The sequence below is a fragment of the Podarcis erhardii genome (assembly GCF_964252035.2).
Source record: "Podarcis erhardii genome assembly, chromosome: 10".
Taxonomy (NCBI): Eukaryota; Metazoa; Chordata; class Lepidosauria; order Squamata; family Lacertidae; genus Podarcis; species Podarcis erhardii.
Genome location: NC_138500.1, coordinates 70,996,553 through 71,015,664, shown reverse-complemented (window position 1 = coordinate 71,015,664; position 19,112 = coordinate 70,996,553). Strand labels below are relative to the sequence as shown.

The window sequence follows — 19,112 nt, the reverse complement described above, 5'->3', positions numbered from 1 at the left end:
ACTGCCTCCTTCAGTTCCCCTGGGAATGTCCCGGTGCCAAGGGACAGATTGATGATATCCCCCAGGGGGGCCCGCACCTCGTCTGGACACGCTCTAATCAGCCAGGACGGGCACGGGTCGAGAGGACATGTGGTGGGCTTTCCAGCTCGGAGGAGTCTGTCCACATCGGCTGGGGATATCCGGTCAAAGTGGTCCAATACTGGACCCGAGGACAGTCGAGGGGCCTCCAGTTCCTTTATTGTATCCAAATTGGCAGGGAGGTCATGGCGGAGCAACAAGACCTTCTCCGCAAAAAAGCTCGCAAATGCCTCACAGCTGTGTGTCAAATTGTTATTTAAATTTGGCTGTCCTTCGAGGGACGTTAAAGACCGAATTATACTAAATAATTGCGCCGGGCGAGAGCTAGCGGATGCAATGGAGGCCGAGAAGTAAGACTTCTTAGCGGCCTTCACTGCCATCTCATAGGTTTTCATAAAAACCCTATAAGATGTTCTTGAGGCTCCGTCACGGGCACCCCGCCATACTCGCTCTAGCCGTCTGAGGTCCCGCTTCATTTTCCGGAGCTCCTCGGTAAACCAGGGAGCCCGGTTTCTGCGGGGTCGCAGAGGGCGCTTAGGTGCGATCTCATTGATGGCTGCCAGGAGCTGGGTATTCCAGGCCTCAACAAGCTCAGTCAATGAGTCGCCAGGGGGAGAAAGGTCCCGCAAGGCTTGACGGAATCTATCAGGGTCCATCAGCCTTTGCGGGCGAGCCCAAATTGGCTCGCCACCCAAGCAGGGTGGGGGTGGAACGTCAATCCTGGCTTTCAGGGCATAGTGATCAGACCATGGCACCTTCATCGAAGGAAACATGATCACATCTATACCGATGCCAAAGATCAGATCCAGCGTGTGGCCTGCTTGATGTGTGGGGCCCGAAACAAACTGGGAGAGCCCTAGTGTCGCCATGGAAGACACCAGGTCCAGAGCCTGCGAGGAGGGAGTGGCATCAGCATGGATGTTGAAGTCCCCCAATACCAATAGGTTAGGGAACTCCAAGGCCCAGCCGGCCACCGCCTCCAGCAGGCCTGACAGGGTGGCTGCTGGTGCGCTGGGTGGCCGGTACACCAGCCAGACAGCCAAGCTCACCTCGGAGCCCCACACTAGGCCAACACATTCAATGCCGGGGATCGATGGCGATGGTAGAGCCCTGAAAGGACAATCTTCCCGGATTAATAACGCCACCCCTCCCCCCCGGCCCACAGTCCGCGACTGGTGGAGGACGGAGAAACCCGGGGGCGCCATCTCTCGTAAGGTAACAGTTACCCCTTCGCGCACCCAGGTCTCCGTCACACAAGCCAGGTCGACCCCCTGCGAGGTAAAGAAATCTCGCAGGGTGGCGGTTTTGTTGCCTATAGACCTGGCATTGCACAACACCAGTGACGGAGGTGAGTAATCCTTGCTCACCCTACCCTCGTCTCTCGGGATGGGGCGCAGATTGGAAGGGGTACGAGCATATCCGTATCTCGATCCCCTTCTTACTTACAGTAGCTTTTGGCATTCTTTTATACTCCCTTTCGATGAGATTCTTGTCTTCTCGTAAACTAAAGGAAAACAGCACAAAAGATCATTCAACTCATAATGTCAATAAGGTGATTTAAATATAAATTATTTGCAAGCATGTACCCTTGAAATGCTTCAATATACAGCTAAGGAAAACAAAAGGGGCCAAAATGAAAGGCTAAGTATTGGTTTTGTTAAAATAAGTTAATAATGTCACAATAGTGTCACAATTTTGGATTTACTCACTCGTAAGATTCATATCTGCAACAACTAGTTCCCAACATTTTGTCTCTGGGATGGGGAACCCGGGCTCTTCAATCAGTTGCTAGACTCCAACTCCCATCAGATGTCTCAGGGGAAAATTATACATTGCACTTAATGCGCATGTCTCCCCCACCTCTTTAATCAGCTGCAAATGTGGGGGGCAAATGTTATTGGGACTCTGGTGCATAGGGAAGGGAGTTACATCCCTTCTGCCCAAGTCATGCTCCCACAAAAAAACCCGCTTCCTTCGTGGCTACAAGGCTTAGAAAAAAGTTCCCAGTAGCCCCCATGCAAACATTTTCCCTAAACCTCACAGCCATGCAGGGGGTGGGTATGGAATTTATCCCAGTAACAATTGCCCTCCACACCTGTAATTAATTTAAGGAAAACATGAGACATATCTGCATGCTACATACTAAGTGTAACATGTAGTTTAGCCCTAACTTCAGCTGACTGCCTTATCTGATGCATCCACTTTTCGTGTCCTCACCAGGCAGTTAAAGTCCAGTGGCTCCATGCAGCTCCACTCTCCCTGCCCTAGCCTACGCAAACCAAGGGTTCCCCATTTGTCAATCAACTGGATATGTGACAGTCATTACTCCTTGGTACATAGTTCGTATTGCAGATAGCCACTCCAATATTATCTACCTGTTCAACTTGTACTGAATTTCATACTCCCTTTCCTGAATCGCATTGTATTCATTGACATATCTCAGGTACTGCTGTCTCAGTTTGGTGACGTCTGAAGAATATCCCTCTGGAAACTGATCAGTAGTTTCTAGTATCTGCTCTTGCTGTTCTATTTCGACCGTGAAACGTTTGGCATCCTGTAGCAGCTGAATCTCTGCTTCCTGTAAGCTGAAGCAAAACAGCAATGTTGGGATAAAACACATTTTTAGGAAACAAACCTTCAACTACTATAATGGAAAGTTATTGCAAATCACAAATATTATTTCATATCTTCGGAGCACCAAGTGACAAAGGCAAAGAAGTTAGATTAGATTATTGCTCTATTCATCTAAGAATGTAAGTTTTGACAGTAGGGAAAGACAACCAATAGGGAAAAAGGAGGAACAGATTTCTTATTATTTACTGCATGGCCAAAATTGGGAATCAAATGCTGAGATAAATCTTTGCTTTGTACTCTTTCTCCTGTGTACGCATTCAATAGAGTATTATTTCCATGCTTACAATATTAAAATTTTAATGGAACTATATCTGAAAGCAGGAAACTCTTGTCTGGCTGTCTTTTAGAACCTTGAAACACTTAGCCTTGAGGTCAATGATTCAACAAAACTAGTGCTTGGGTGAAAGAAATAATCTTCACTGCTGTTCAAATATTTACATAAATATATATGGAGCATTTCTGGAAGAATTTGACATTCATTCAGAACAGTTTAATAACCGGGCACAACCACCAAACACAGTGTTTCCTGGCTTCTCCAGAAGACCTAAGTTTGGAATGATGGTAGAAATAGTGAACAGAAACACACCCTTTGTTCTCCTCTCCCATCTTTTAATTTGAACAAATTTTCTCAGTATATTTTATTTTATTTTTCTTGCTGAGTTACAAACACATAATTAGCACAAATATTTAATCACTAGAAATAAGTACTCACGTTACATACAGAAAGGTCTACAAAGCTTACCTTACTAGGGTATCATGCAGAACAGTATACTTTGCCTTCAGTTCAGCCATTCTGGTTCCAGGGATTTTTCCATCATAAAACAACTAAGAAATGTAAGAGTGACAATTATGAATTTACTTGAATAATTATTATGAAAAGAATCAGGCAACGCTTTTATCTAACATGAAAACAAATTGAAACTTTTCACTGTATCAAGCAATACCCAGGAATGATTAAATGCCTGGGGTGATTTGTTTCACAACTTGTGGTATAAAGCTTCAGTATATAAAAAATTAGGTTCTCTTTGCTGAGATCTCAATATTGAGCTAATCCTCTTGGAAGGAATTTTATATCATTTCCAACACTCAAGTACTATTAGCTACCATTTTAAAATACAAAATTCTTAAACTTCAATTCCAGCGTAGTTTCCCCCTGGTCATGGAAGCATGTGAGAATTTGCTCTTCCATTTGTGAAATTTATTTCTAAGATATTCAAATTAGACCAGTATATAATTTCTAGGATTCCCTCTCAATTTCTTTTTTAAAATTGATGTAATATTGGCTGCTTTCCTGTTTTCAAGTATGGTGGCTGATCTTAGGCACAAGTTACATATTTCTGATAGAAGATCAGCAATTTCATATTGAAAATCTTTAAGATCTTCCAGGCCAATCTCATCCAGACATGGCAAGTTTTCATTTTTCATTTTGTCAATAAGAACTTCAACTCATGCTACCACTGTTTGTCTCTGTTCCTCATTCTTCCAGTGGAAAACCTTCTGCTTTCTAAAGAAAACCTTACTGACTCCAATAGCGGTTTAGATTCTGCTCATTTCCACATTTGTATCCTCATGACCCTGGTTTTACCCTTCCTGATCTGTGACATACATTCTAGCAGAGCTTCTAATATTGTGGTTTTAAAGAACTTTTAAGCCTTTTGGAGAGATTTGACCTTCCTGACTTTTCCTTTCAACTTCCTTTTTAACCAATTTCCTCATCTTTGGGAAGTTTTCTCTTTTGAACTCAAATGTGATGGAGTTGGATTTTCTTGGCAATGGTCTATTTACATATATATTGAATTTGATAGCGCTGTGGTCACCGTTCCAAATCAGTGAATGAACTTTTACATCTTGCACCACTTAAGTTCAGTGTCACTGCCCCTCTGGTCAGCTCCATGACAAACTGATCTAGGGTAACTGTTTAGGGTATCTAGAAATTGTACTTGTTTGTTGCGACTGGGCCACAGAATCATAGACTCACAAAACATAGATGTAACCCAGTCTATGTGAGGGTAACTGAAGTCACCTACATCACACCCTTTTTTGGGATGCCTCCTTGAATTCATTCTCAATCAAAGGGAACGTTTCCTCCTTCCTTAGATTGGGAACAGGAGAGCTGTCAACCTGAGAGTGGGATGCAGTTATCACATCCACCAGCCAATCTCATCTCAGTTTCTCTAGGTCAGCCACCTTGGCCTCAGAGGAATTAACTTGTTCCCTGAGGGTGTGTGTGTGTGTGTGGCATTTTATGCAATAAACTGGAAAGCCACACCACCCCAGATGGTTTTCTACGTGAATAATTATTTTATTTCCTTCTTACCCAACATAAACCAGCACTGCTAACAAATAAACGTAGTTACAGGAAAGTTTAAACTGGCACCAGACCTTAGCTAGCAGTTTTAATAGAGGTTAACAGTTTGACAATTCTCATGCATTACCAGTCAAAGCAAGCACAAACAGGTACTGTATCACTTTGATTTTTATTCAGATTTGCAGTAACTACTGTGCAAAATATGCATGGCTGCATAAAGCTACATGGCAAAGGTACAGGAACCATTAAAATGATGATCAATGTGGCCTTTTGTCTGGAATGTATAGTTTTGCAATATAAAAGTTTTAAAACATGCATTGCAACGCTACATACCAAGGGCATAAGTCACTATCACAAGATACCCAAAGCTTGTAATGTGCCATTTTCCAAAATGTGTGCCATCTGACCAGCTGTATTGGGACACACACACACACACAGTGAATCTGAGTCTGACTCACTGTGTTTTCCTTTTTAAGAAAACTAGGCAAAAGTACCATTTCCTTTACATAGGTTCGAGTAGTAACTCGATCTAAATGCCATGAAATTTGGGTTTTACAATATCCTGTGGCACTACTGATTCAGGGAACTATTCTGCACTGTGTGAACTGATTCGGGAACTGGAATTGCCTAAAAACGATGTAAGGTGAAAACTAAGAAGATTGTAATACAGTTGCAAAAAGAGAATAACTGAAACTCGTTAGTTTTGACTCTCTTCTCTTCACAAATGAACTCAATCCCCAGGTTTTGTATTTAGCAATACATTGTATCACACATTGTATCAAAGGCAACTCAGGTGTTCTCTATATAATAACATAGAGAACACCTGAGTTGCCTTTGATACAATTCTTTGAAAGAATTACAAAATATGATTCAAATATGCCTCTCTGGATGACACCTTTGTATTTTTATTATTAATTAAAAAATAAGCTTTCATTTCATCAGCTTTCTCCACCCCTCAATCTGCATACCTTTCCAAAGTTTAACAAATGAAAAATAGGAAGACTCTTCTTGCCCTCCACCCTCATTCCTGCAAATTTTAGCCAAACTTTCCTTTCCTTGAACCTGCCGGATTTTTTCTCATTCTCTGTCCCCCACTTTCTTGTTGTCTCCATTCAGAGGCCATCCTTCAGGCAGCACAATGGAGGTCGGGGTAAAGGATGAAGGGTGGAATTTGTATCCGAGGGGTACAGCCAGTGGCGGACCTACATTTTCGCAACCAGCAACGAGACCTGGGTAACCACTTCAGCGAAGTTGTTCCACGACAGATCACCACACCTTTACAACATCTGTGCTACTGACTCTCAAACGTTGGTATTCTTGAAATACAGACAATAACAAAAGATATCAAATTGACTCATGCAAATCAAATTGGGTCTCCTAAACCCAACATTTTAAAGCAATGTGAACTAAAGTTGCTTCTGGGACCCCTCCAGGATTATGGACCCTAAAGCTTAAGCTTTATTAGTTTCATAGTAGATCCGCCCCGTGGTATAGCAAGAATCGTGAAGGGCACCTTTTGAACTCCACTTCTGACTGAAAAATGTACAGTATTGGGCAGACACTTTCTCCAGTGAAATAAAAAATCAGTGATCAAGGATAAGCAAAGAGAGCTAGCCAACAGAAAAGCATCTTATTATCACTTAGCACTGAGGCCTTGGAGATAAAATGTAGTTGGCAGTGAACAGGAAATAGCCATCGCACTTGAAAACACATTTTATTGCAGTACTTTGCTTGCCTCAGTGAAAAAATATAATTACATAAGTAACAATAACAGCCTTTGACATCACCATATGGTAAGATAAGGAAAATAAGATATTTATATGAAACTTTCACAGACTTTACAATGTCTAGGTCTCTGGGCTTCCGCCTTGGACTGCAATTCTATGCATGTTAACCCTGCAGTAAAAACCCTCAGTAAAAACATGATGACTTACTTCTGAGTAAATATGCATGGGATTACACGGCCGGTTAGCATGGGTGTGTTCATTTTGCAAATAAGGGACATGTTGATTCCTTGTTAAGATATAACAAGAATTCCAAAACCTCTATTGTACTAAATGTCAGACACTATTTTATTGATTCAGCAATAGACTAATGACAATAAAAATACAGGATGCAGGTATTGTGGAAAGGTTCTGGTAACACAAGAACAACATTTCTGGGGAAAACAGAAGAGGCAAAGTGCATTTCCAGGTGGGTGAGAAAGAAAAATAACAGCAAATATTAAGGACAAGAGTTCAGAAATGGGGGGTGAGTGAGGGGCGAGCTCCTTGTTTGAGGGGCTGCTTGCCCTCCCTCTGGTGCCAGCTATGTGTGATAAAGTTCTCCTGATCACATGTTTTGGTGTTACACATTGTTCATTGTGTCTAACACTATATTGTTCTTAATAAACATCAGATGATTCAGAGTTTTTAAGCCTCTGAGAGGTGTCAGCAAACCAAACAAATATTGAACTAAGAAAAAAAAGCCAACCCTAGAATATTTTTCCAAGATAATAAACTAAATATTCTGATCCCTGTCCCCAGTTCATGAGAAAACAATTCAATGTGGTCCCTTCCGTAGTTTTCAGGTCAGAATTTAATTTTAACATTTTCTTTTTATGATTGAATAGGCAATAAATCCAGGGATCTAAGATTGAAATCTGTTTCTGCCCTTCCGATAGGAAAGTGTATCTAAGGAAACTTGAAGGAAGAAGTTCCTTAACTAAAGATTGCAGGAAGAACTTAGGAGACAGGGAACTTCTGTTCTAGATGGTCATTCAGAGAGGCCAATAATTTTTTCCACTGTCAGGAAAAAGATCAGAAGACAGTATCCTCTTTGTGAACAGCACATTCTACAGTAAGATTCGGCAGCAATCACCATTTTTGAAGAATCAGTTGGTCTGAGGTAGGAAGAGTCATAAAATAAAAGTAGGAACGATTTGTATCATTTCATTGGAGGCGGGGTCTGGTGAAATGAGGCACGGAGGGTACAGCGTAACATTTTCACAATATTTCCTGAAATGTTGGTTCACAGGGGGAAGTGGACGACCTCCACAAATCAAATCAAAATGTTTATTCGGCTTTACGCCCATCATAACCTCCACAATGATGGAGGAGGAGGAAATATTATTCACTGTGAGAAGCTCTCAAAAGGCTACTTCTAACCTTGATAGTTTTAGCGGGGAAAGATTAAAGACCTGCATAATGGATTCATTCCACAAGTCATATGCCCATAGAATATCCTATAGAGCGACAGAATTGTAGAGTTGGAAGGGAGCGCAAGGATCATCTAGTCCAGGCTTCCTCAGCCTCAGCCCTCCAGATGTTTTGAAACTACAATTCCCATCATCCCTGACCACTGGTTCTGCTAGCTAGGGATCATGGGAGTTGTAGGCCAAAACATCTGGAGGGCTGAGGCTGACGAAGCCTGATCTAGCCCAACCCTGCCATACAGGAATATGCAGCTGTCGCATATGGGGATCAAACCTGCAACCTTGGCATGATCAGCACCATGCTCTAACTGCGCTACCCATATACAGTGGTGCCCCGCGAGACGAATGCCTCGTAAGACGAAAAACTCGCTAGACGAAAGGGTTTTCCGTTTTTCGAGGCGCTTCACAAGATGAATTTCCCTATGAGCTTGCTTCACAAGATGAAAACGTCTTGCGAGTCTTTTCCCTCCCCCCCCCTTTTTCTAAGCCGCTAAGCCGCTAATAGCCGCTAAGCCGCTAATAGCGCTAATCCACTAAGCCGCTAATAGCCGTGCTTCGCAAGACGGAAAAACTGCAAGACGAAGAGACTTGCGGAACGGATTAATTTCGTCTTGCGAGGCACCACTGTATGTAACTAGTCAAATGTGTCAGATTTAGCATGCATACAAAATGGGTCAGTGATACAAAGATTCTATATCTATAATGTGTGAAGTGATCCTGAGGTTGCAACCCTGAACATGCTTACTTGGAAATAGGTTCAACTCAAATAAAAACATTTACTTCAAGTCAGTCTTATGTGATATAGATACAAACTTTATGGGGAGGGGTGGTGTCACTCTGTATGTCAAAAATGGCATTTAGCAGTCTTTCCCAACCTACTCTCATCAGCCCCAGCAAGCATGGCCAATTCTCAGGGAAGCAGTCCAAAATATACGGGGCGCATTAGTTTGTGGAGAGTTGGCAAAGCCTCAAACACAAAAGAGACCTCTCAAAATCACTGTGGGTGTCAGTACCAGACTCCCAAAATAATTTGGTACAGAGGACATACCAGTTTCCCCCTGATCAAAATATGGTAGTTTTGAGAATGCTCAAAGAAGACTTTCTACATCATTTTATTTGCTAGAAAATCTTGCACATTTCTCCCAGAATTCACTGCAGAGGATTCCCCGGACTGTTCCAGAGTGCAGCCTTGGTTCATGCGGAGTGTTTAGTCAGGCTTCTTGAGCATAACTGTTGCTTCACATGAATGCATGACAGGAGACTGACAGTGGACAAGTTGCCCTTACAAATTTTCTTTCAGAAGAATTTACGCTGAGCTTCCAAGAAACCCTAATGTTGTCCACTAAGCACACCCTGAGACTGTTGGCTGAAGTCTACCCTAATACTGTTTATATGCTAACAATGAACACATACAATTTCATTGCTAGTTGGGTTTTTCTTTAATGAAAAGCATACCAAAGCAAACACTAGTGTGTTAAGAAACATACATTTGTTTTTGAAATGGTGTATTTGTTGTGTTGTGTATATATTTATTATTCTAAAACGAATACCTGGGTATAAGTATCTCTGTGTTTGATTATGCAGACAGGTGCTGGAGATAACATTTTGTAATGTGCAAGTCTGAGTAATTTCCCCATAGCTACCTACTTTACTCTTCTATTAATATCACTGCAGCTTGCTGTGATGCAACCAACTCCCACCCTTTTCCGAGAACAGTGCAGAGGCAGCCTCTCTGATAAGTCAGAGGCAGCAGTTAGCTGCTCTTTATAAAAGTCACCGAAACTTTGCACACTTCCTCACTGGGCTAGCAGCTCCTCAGAAAAGATGAAGCTCATTTACAGCATTTTGCTCCAGACAGCTCTGCTGCTATTTACAAATGGCTCTGCAGCGACAGATGATAGCACAGACGGCGCCCGAGGAGAAGAAGAACTGATTGGTGCTTGTCCAATAAAGCTCAAAAGCAGCGGGGAATGTGATGGAGAGGAATGCCCGTATCGGGTAACCTTGCCTCCAATGACCATCCAGCTGCCCAAGCAGTTTCGGCTGATTGAGAGAACGCTCAAAGAAGTGCAGAACCTGAAGGAAGTTGTAAACAAGATGAAGAAGTCCTGTGAAGACTGCAAGCTGCAGGCAGATGAGAATCTAGAAAAAGACAGCAATGAATTTCTGCCACCTGGCACAGACGCTCCAGTCGACAACAGCAAAATACAAGATAACAGAGTAAAAGAATTGCAGAACAAGGTTTCCAGGCTGTCAGCCAGTCTGAAGAATGCAAAGAACCAAATCCATTCTTTACAGAATCAGCTGGAGCACATGAACCTCATAAACATGAACAACGTGGAAAGCTATGTGGACAGCAAAGTAGCCAACCTGACATTTGCTGTGAACAATCTGGATAATAAATGCTCTTCAAACTGCCCAGCCACACAACCACAACCAGGTAGGTCAGCTTTTACTATTTTACTAAAAGGAACAGAACAGCATTTCCTTACATACATCTATTAACTTTTTGCCACCTACCAAAAAAGTAAAAGCAAATACAAGGCGTTACTTGATCCATATTACTTTACAATTAGGGCATATCTGGATATTAAGGAAAAATTTGCAGATAAAAGTAGGATTCAATGTGTTAGGATTCAATAGTAGGATTCAAAAGTAGGATTCAATAATGCTGTACTGTATTGTGTTTTTAATATTTGGTTGGGGGCTGCCCAGTGTGGCTGGGGAAACCCATCCAGATGGGTGGGGTATAAATAATAAATTATTAGTAGTATTATTATTAGTAGTAGTTTTTAGTGAAACACAATAAAATATAACCATCTTGTTGGGCCAAGAAGACTTTTAGCTTAGCTGTGAGGGAAGTACCGTATTTTTCGCTCTATAAAACGCACCAGACCACAAGACACACTTAGTTTTTGGAGGAGGAAAACAAGAAAAAAAATATTCTGAATCTCAGAAGCCAGAACAGCAAGAGGGATCGCTGTGCAGTGAAAGCAGCAATCCCTCTTGCTGTTCTGGCTTCTGGGATAGCTGCGCAGCCTGCATTCGCTCCATAAGACGCGCACACATTTCCCCTTACTTTTAAGGAGGGAAAAAGTGAGTCTTATAGAGCAAAAAATACGGTAATTGAAATGGATGAGAATCTAGCACCTCTGAACTTCATAATGGGTTTTTCTTTTCCTGCTAAAAGAATTTTGAACACCCCCATACTTTATTTTTGTCAGCGTTTGATGCAGCAGTTAGTTACAGGCAAATTCTTATGTTCCTTTACTGAGCAGAAGAAGAAAGCTTATGAGAAGAAGTGTGTGCATCTTAACTTTCTACGGATGTAACAGGTGGGGGGATGCACATCAGAAACCACACTGCAATGTCCATTAGCATCTCAGTGGGTTGGCTGGCTGAATCTTTTGAGGTGCAGGGGGATGTGTGTCCCTATTTGTAGCTACCAGTTGTTATGCACAACTATTTTGCCACTGGAGACACCTGGATTCAGGCCAGAATCTTTAAGGATTTGGCTCCATTAAAGTACAGAAAAATCAGGCTGTTAAAGGGCATTTTCCAATGTTACACGTGGGTAGCTGTCCAAACTCAGAGAAGCTTGCACTGGTGAAATAAGGACGCCCTTTTACTTTTATCACTTCTGTTCAGGTAGAAAGAATGGAAGAAATTGATTTCTCATACAGGACCAAGGAAGTAAAGGTTATATTGAGATTTTTAAAAATGAATTCCATTTATCCTGGAGTGTGGACATCTGGAAAATGTTTTGTCTGCATTTTGTTACTGCTGTGTGCTCAGTTTTCTTCATACCACTTCCTATTGGAAGCATCAATTGTTTTATATTGGTGTGACTTAAAGCTTACAGTTACATAAATTTTAAAAACAAAAACGAAGAAACTCAAAAATCTTCCTTTGAATATTGTTTTGAATTACACTTCAAAATGTTAATAAATAACTTGCCATATTACATACATTTGGGAACACAGAGGAAGGTGTAGTCTTACAGATGGATGACACAAATGATTATGTTTTACAGCTGCACATGTGCAAATCTGAGCAATACTAATATATCCCAAATGAACAGCATGTGATATCTTTAGAGTGGAATCTTGGCAATGTTACATGAAATAAACAATGTTACATGAAATATCATTTTGACTATTACTTTTCCCAACCCATCTATTTTTAGTGGTTGCACTTAAAAGAACATTATCCTGTTACAATAACAAGAAATAATTTTGTAATTCATAGCTCTTGCTAGAAAACAGTGCTTGGAATCAGTTCTTTAAAAAAAAAGTTCTCTGAAGTCATTCAACATTCTCTGAACTGCACTTAAAAGTAGTTCCCATAATTGCTGGGTGAACTGAATGCGAATTAAGTTCATTGTGAAGTAGAATTTCTAATGATGCCTACTTCACCTTCAAGTTCATTCTGGTACGTGACTCCTTTGGGCCTTGAAGCTTAATGGTTATATTTTGGGAGGAAATAAATCAAAACTGTTCACATTCCACAGTGTGTGTTTTGATGTTTCCTTAGCCTTCTTAAGCATATTTATCCCTCAGCACAGCAGTCTGTAACATTCTGAATGTTGAAAAAAGAATGCTGAGGCTCATTTGGATAAACTTCAGCAGTGAGTGGAACATACATAATCTCTCTTCCTGAACAGGATATTTTAAAACTATATCCCTGAATAGAAGGGACACGGGTGGTGCTGTGGTCTAAACCACTGAGCCTTGTGAGCTCCCGTTGCTCAGTCCCTGCTCCTGCCAACCTAGCAGTTCAAAAGCACACCCCCCAAAAAGTGCAAGTAGATAAATAGGTACCGCTCCAGCAGGAAGGTAAACGGCATTTCTGTGCGCTGCTCTGGTTTCGCCAGAAGCGGCTTAGTCATGCTGGCCACATGACCCGGAAAAACTGTGGACAAATGCTGGCTCCCTTGGCCTGTAAAGCGAGATGAGGGCGCAACCCCAGAGTTGTCTGTGACTGGACTTAACCATCAAGGGTCCTTTACTTTTTTATCCCTGAATAGGCTTGCAGCAGCAGGGGGAGGCAGCCTGCCTGATCTCTGCCTCTTGGCTCCCCTCCCCTCCCCTCCCCTCCCCTCCCCTCCCCTCCAGCCTCCACTTCTCCCTCTTTGATTCTGGACTGCTCTCTGCCACCACCTCTTTCCGCTCACTAAATCTTGTTATCCTTCAGCTTTTGACACCTCCTGCTCCCAGTCCTTTCCCTCTTCTCCCTCTGACCACTCGTCATCATCCCATCACTACTCCCCAGGCTCTGAGCCTTCTTCCCTCGGGGGTTCCCCAGCTGGTGCCTTCCACCACTCCTCTGCATCCAGCTAGTCCATGACAACGGACAACGTGTCGTTGTCTTGGATTGCTTGAGAAGGACCCAAAGCAATATGGATTGCCAGAGAAGCAACAATAAACAATGATGGGCTGTATCCAACAAGTCATCCCATTAGTGCGAGGACTTCCTCTCCCCTTCCTGTTTCTGCAGAACCCCCATAACAGGTTGGGTGGGAGGTGTAGGGAACACACAGAGAGAAGAGAGGGAGAGAAAGTATTGCTGTATGGTCAAAAGTCCTGGCACTAATGGGACAACTGTGTTAGATACAACACAGTCTTCCCCAGTGGGTGATCCGTACGCACTACTGAATCTGTTATGACTTCTCCTAGCATCCATATCAGGTAGAGCTGGATCATGAGTGTATGTGAAAGTACATTAAAATTCACTACATTCTAATACAGTTGTACCTTGGTTGTCAAACGCCTTGGTACTCGTATGTTTCGGCTCCCAAATAATTGAAACCCAGAAGTGAGTGTTCCGGTTTTCTAACTTTTTTGGGAAGCCGAATGTCTGATGTGGCTTCCACTATTGTTTCTGACGTGCCTGCGCAATTGGAAGCCGTGCCTTGGTTTCCAAACGTTCCAGTAGTCAAATGGACTTCCGGAACGCATTCTGTTCGAAAACCAAGGTATGACTGTATTCAGCATAATTAAAACAATTTCTAGACTAATTGTCTCTGAAAAGTAATCAAACAGCATATGTATTGCTGGCTGCACTTCTCTAAAGCAGTGTTTCCCAACCTTGGGCCTCCAGCTGTTTTTGAACTACAATTCCCATCATCCCTGACCACTGGTCTTGCTAGCTAGGGATGATGGGAGTTGTAGTCCAAAAACAGCTGGAGGCCCAAGGTTGGGAAACACTGCTCTAAAGCAACAACAGTATAAATGAATCAGAGTACGTTGTATCTATTAGATGTATTAGAACGATAGTTTACACATATTCATATGGGGGTGGGTACAATGAGCAGACCTATTGGGAGCATTTATGCACCTCTTAAAGTAAACTTGAGTCCTCTTTCTTTATGAAAGACTGCATCACTGCCCAAAAATCAATACTGATGCCTGATTATGAAAACTTCAAACTCTCTCAATAGCTTCACTTGTCTCTTTTCTGCCCTCCAACATATTTGGGTGACAAATATTTCCCCTCCCAAAATATTTTATAATAAGAATCAACATAACTCAGAAAACTTATTTCCTCAGTCCAAATGATATTAATTGAATGCTGCTGCGTCAATAATTTCATGGGAAAAAAATGTAAGAGCATTTCATTTGTAAAGTTTGTTAGGCTTCTATTAAATAAAATAAATAAAATGGGAAATAAAATGGGCCATAATCTTCAGGAAACACCTGGAAGAAATACTTAATATCATAAAGTGTTGCATTCCTGCTTAGTATACTGTCCAAATTCATTTCCACTCTAAATTCCAGAGGTTACATAATAACACGTTTACAGGAAACCACCGTCATGCTCTTAAACGACATCTTTCTGAGTGTCAGTGTCACTTGTACACGATAGCCTGCAAATAGCTAGGAAAAAACAACAGGTGACACCAGCACTTTAGGCCAATCTTGTAAGAAATAAAATTATCCTGCTCTCCATAAGTGTAAAAAGACAGTGGTTAATGCAAAAGTTAACAAATGTCAAGTGGGGACTCGGCATTTGACCACAGGTCAAATTGTCAACTGTCTCAAGATAATTGTTAGGCAAAAATTATGTGGATAGTTCTATTGCACATTGAGGACTCCCAGGTAAGATCCTCCCTCTATTGTGTGGGCAGGTAATCCCTCCCCTACCTGGTCTGATCTCCTTGGCAACGCTTCCCCCAGGTGGGATTGGACAACTGACAGGGGTAGGCGGAGACCTCCTGGTATCCCACCTGAGGGAAGGCAAAGCCAAGCCTATGCTGATGGAGCCGCTACAGATCCAGGGGCTACCTGCGTCCACGCAAAGGTCGCCCCCCCCCCGTTTTATGCGGGGAGCGGTCATTGCACATTGAGGAGCGCAACATAAAACATTTGGTGAAGAAAAGATGAGAGTTCTCACACAAAGCAATGAAATAATATAAAAGCTATGCCTCTGATGATCCTCTAAGTTGGCTCATTAAATGGAGGTTTCTTTGTCTGGAGGCCCCCCCCCCATTGCTTCCCCCTCCCCTTTGACATGAACAGGCTTGTGACCCCACAAGGATCAGTTGTGTACATGATATGAAATGATAGCTCATGTGGGAACAAGCAAACAAAATTCCAAGCAAGTTGTGGGCAACAGCAGAAGACACAACATACCCTTGTCGAGAAATTACTATTCCCAGTCCTCCCCCTGCCCAAATAAGGAGAGGCTGAGGCAGAAATTTACCTCAGTAGAAAGTCTTCTATAAGAAATAGAATTGGCATTGCAAAAGTTATCAAGTGTAATCAAATCCAGCTCTAACCACATATTAAATTTAAACTAGTGCCAGCAGATGCTTCCCCTGTTTTCTTCTAGGCTCATTTCCTACATTACTCATGATATTATTATTATTATTATTATTATTATTATTATTATTATTATTATTATTACAATGACTTGCAGAAGCACAGAAAGAAGCTGTTCTCTGATATCATTGAGCTGTGTGCATCATTTATTCTACATCCATACACACTTCACAAATGGAAAGGTGACTAAAAGTGTGTATTCCATTATGGATTTAGATTGCTTTCTATTATGCTATACAAGTTAAAAATGGCTTGTAAATAACGCGGCTAACTTCGTCAACCCCCTTTCTCTGTCCAGTTATACAGATTCTGCAAGGAGACTGTTCCAATTATTATGCAGCAGGCAAACTGCGTAATGGAATCTACAGAATTACTCCTGATCCAAGAAATGACAGCTTTGATGTTTACTGTGAGATGGAATCTATGGGAGGCGGCTGGACAGTGTTCCAAATGCGTCAGGATGGCAGCACCAGCTTCAACAGAACATGGAAAGAATACAAGAATGGCTTCGGAAACCTGAGTAGAGAATTCTGGCTAGGGAATGACAAAATTCACCTTCTGACCAAAAGCAAGGAAATGCAGCTCAGGATTGAACTTGAGGATTTCAACGGAGTCAAAGAATATGCAAAATACGAACAATTTTATGTGACCAATGAATTTCTCAAATACCGCTTAAGTATTGGCAGCTACAGTGGTACAGCTGGGAACGCCCTGCAATTCGCCAAACATTACAATCATGACCAAAGGTTCTTCACTACCCCAGATAGAGACAACGACAGGTATCCATCAGGAAACTGTGGAGCGTACTATAGCTCTGGGTGGTGGTTTGACGCATGCTTGGCGGCTAATCTCAATGGCATATATTATCACAAAAAATACAAAGGTGTTCGCAATGGGATTTTCTGGGGCACCTGGCCTACAGCTTCGGATAATAGTCTAAATGGTTACAGACAACCTTTCAAAAAGGTCAGAATGATGATGAGACCCAAAGTCTTTGTGCCATGAATTAGTAACTTCTCAATACTGACACTTTTCTCCAGTATCTGAGTGCAATTTTAAAAACAACAACTGCTATGTCTCATGTTTAAATATTTTTTCCTTGAGAAAACATCTCTTCCAAAGGCACCCTAATGTATATCTCCTGATAAATTCTAAATGTACAGGGAACAATTCAGTTTTTGGGTAGCAAATAATGTGTCAGCCTCATCCATTAACCTCTGTTAGGTCAGAAGCGGAGTGTAAGCTTATTTTGTCAAGTTGACTTCAAAGGCATTCCACTATTGCCGTATCACAAAACAATGCCTCGGCCACCCACAGGCCAAAACCAGATTTGTAGAGTTGGAGAGCAACAGTTTCAGACCCTTAATGTACTGCTTCCTCATCATATTCCATAAATATCTCTGCAGAACCACCAACCTGCTGCAAAGCTAGTGAGCCCAAACTGGCTTAAACTCAAGTATTCCAAGACAACTATATTTTTTCAATGTAAATAATAGATTCAACATGTTATAGTTTCATAATTCATTGCCACTGTTAACTAGCGCTTTTTTAAAAAAAAAGCTATGTGACTGTACCAGAAACAAAAACAACGTATCTTAATCTAAAGGCTAATAAATGCTGTTAAGGAAGCATTTCTAATGATCTTGCTATTTTTATATATGACCAAACATTGCAATACTAAATCTCTAAAAATATTAATGAACATAATGTGGTGGTTTATTTATGTGCAACTAATTTTGTATGGATTCAACCAATATTTTCAGACCTCATTAGAAAATGTTGTCTCAAGAGACGAATAACTGAAAAATTATATATATATATATAAATTATATATATATATATGTCACAAGAGACAAGGGCCCTGCAGGACTTGACATCTTTCCGCAGGGCCTGCAAGACAGAGCTGTTCCACCTGGCCTTTTGTTAGGGCGCAGCCTGACTCCCTCCTTTGGCAATCTTTTCAAGACTTTAGCTTATGGTTGCCATTAATTTTGTTTTTAACTCATTTTTATAATGTTTTATAATGTTGTATTGTTTTAGTGTTGTTAGCCGCCCTGAGCCCGGCTTCGGCTGGGGAGGGCGGGATATAAATAAAATTTATTATTATTATTATTATTATATAAAGGCTTCAAGTTTACAGGGGGAACTCTGGGCCTTATAGTACAGTCGTATGATCCACTTTTGCCAGCAGCCCCTACGTCAGGGTTACAGCTGGTGTGACAGTCGCAATCCTACGTACTCCTATCAGCATAAGAATAGATATCGAAATAAGAGACGATATAGTAATGCCAAAAGAAACATCTGCAACATCCCTGGCAACTATGCTACTACTAATCTAATAAGATTTAACACTGCTGACATCTGCACATTAGTAGGGCATGGAAGGCATTTTTGATGGAATATCATGGGAGAAGGTAAAAGTGCCATTTTCCTCAAACAGATTTTTGGTATATTGTTGGAAATATTACTATTTTTAAAGAGCTACTTTAGGCAATTATGATCTAAGTGATATTGCCTCTTCAGTAGGCATTTCCAAAGATGGCTAATATAGGTGTATTTATCTGTATATGCAACAGAAGGAACTTATAGGAGAGGCATCCTTACAATGCCTTATATTCGTGAACAGTAAAGAGAGGAATACATTTTAAATTTTCATTGTGTATTGTTGCTAATGACCAAAGTATGTGGATTTACACACGTGTCTGTGTCTGTGTTGTTAAAGGGGCTTTGCTAGATGGAATTATGCCCAGTTGTGCCATGCAGTTTGGCTATTTTTCTTCATTGTAAATGTCTCTTAACTGGTGAGGGAAACCAAATCTAATACTGAGAGATTCTATCACCTTCGCTACAAAATGTTACGTATCATCGTTAGAGGTTGTTGCTGGTGAGTTTTCTAGATGAAAAGATCCTTAAGTTCAGCGGCGTAGCGTGGGTTGTCAGCACCCAGGGCAAGGCAAGTAATTTGCGCCCCCTAACCCAGGGCAAGGTAAGTAATTTGCGCCCCCTAACCCGGGGCAAGGCAAGTAATTTGTGCCCCTAACCCCTAACCTGCCGCCGCCGCCAGCTTCTTCTTGCTGCT

At 41.6% G+C, this 19,112-nt stretch overlaps 2 protein-coding genes across 2 annotated transcripts in view; one reads left to right on the top strand and one right to left on the bottom strand.

The window, feature by feature from the left end:
• Positions 1–19,112, bottom strand: part of CCDC146 (coiled-coil domain containing 146) — a 77,263-nt gene that overhangs the window by 34,815 nt on the left and 23,336 nt on the right. The window contains exons 4-6 of the mRNA XM_081879110.1: positions 3,455–3,537; positions 2,454–2,663; positions 1,525–1,582 (exon numbers count right to left, since the gene is read on the bottom strand). Of these exons, the coding sequence (XP_081735236.1) occupies positions 1,525–1,582; positions 2,454–2,663; positions 3,455–3,537 (351 nt within the window). The remainder of the gene's footprint in view (positions 1–1,524; positions 1,583–2,453; positions 2,664–3,454; positions 3,538–19,112) is intronic.
• On the top strand, positions 9,877–17,727 carry FGL2 (fibrinogen like 2). The gene is made up of 2 exons (XM_081879181.1): positions 9,877–10,653; positions 16,332–17,727. Exons 1-2 carry the CDS (start codon positions 10,038–10,040, stop codon positions 17,036–17,038), a joined length of 1,323 nt encoding a protein of 440 aa, XP_081735307.1. The 5' UTR covers positions 9,877–10,037; the 3' UTR covers positions 17,039–17,727.

What these genes read in the sequence shown, in the direction of transcription:
- FGL2 (XM_081879181.1), top strand. Translation starts at nt 10,038, where the DNA reads ATGAAGCTCATTTACAGCATTTTGCTCCAGACAGCTCTGCTGCTATTT. An exon ending in AGCCACACAACCACAACCAG is followed by an intron (nt 10,654 to 16,331) that starts GTAGGTCAGCTT and finishes TTCTCTGTCCAG; the next exon opens with TTATACAGATTCTGCAAGGA.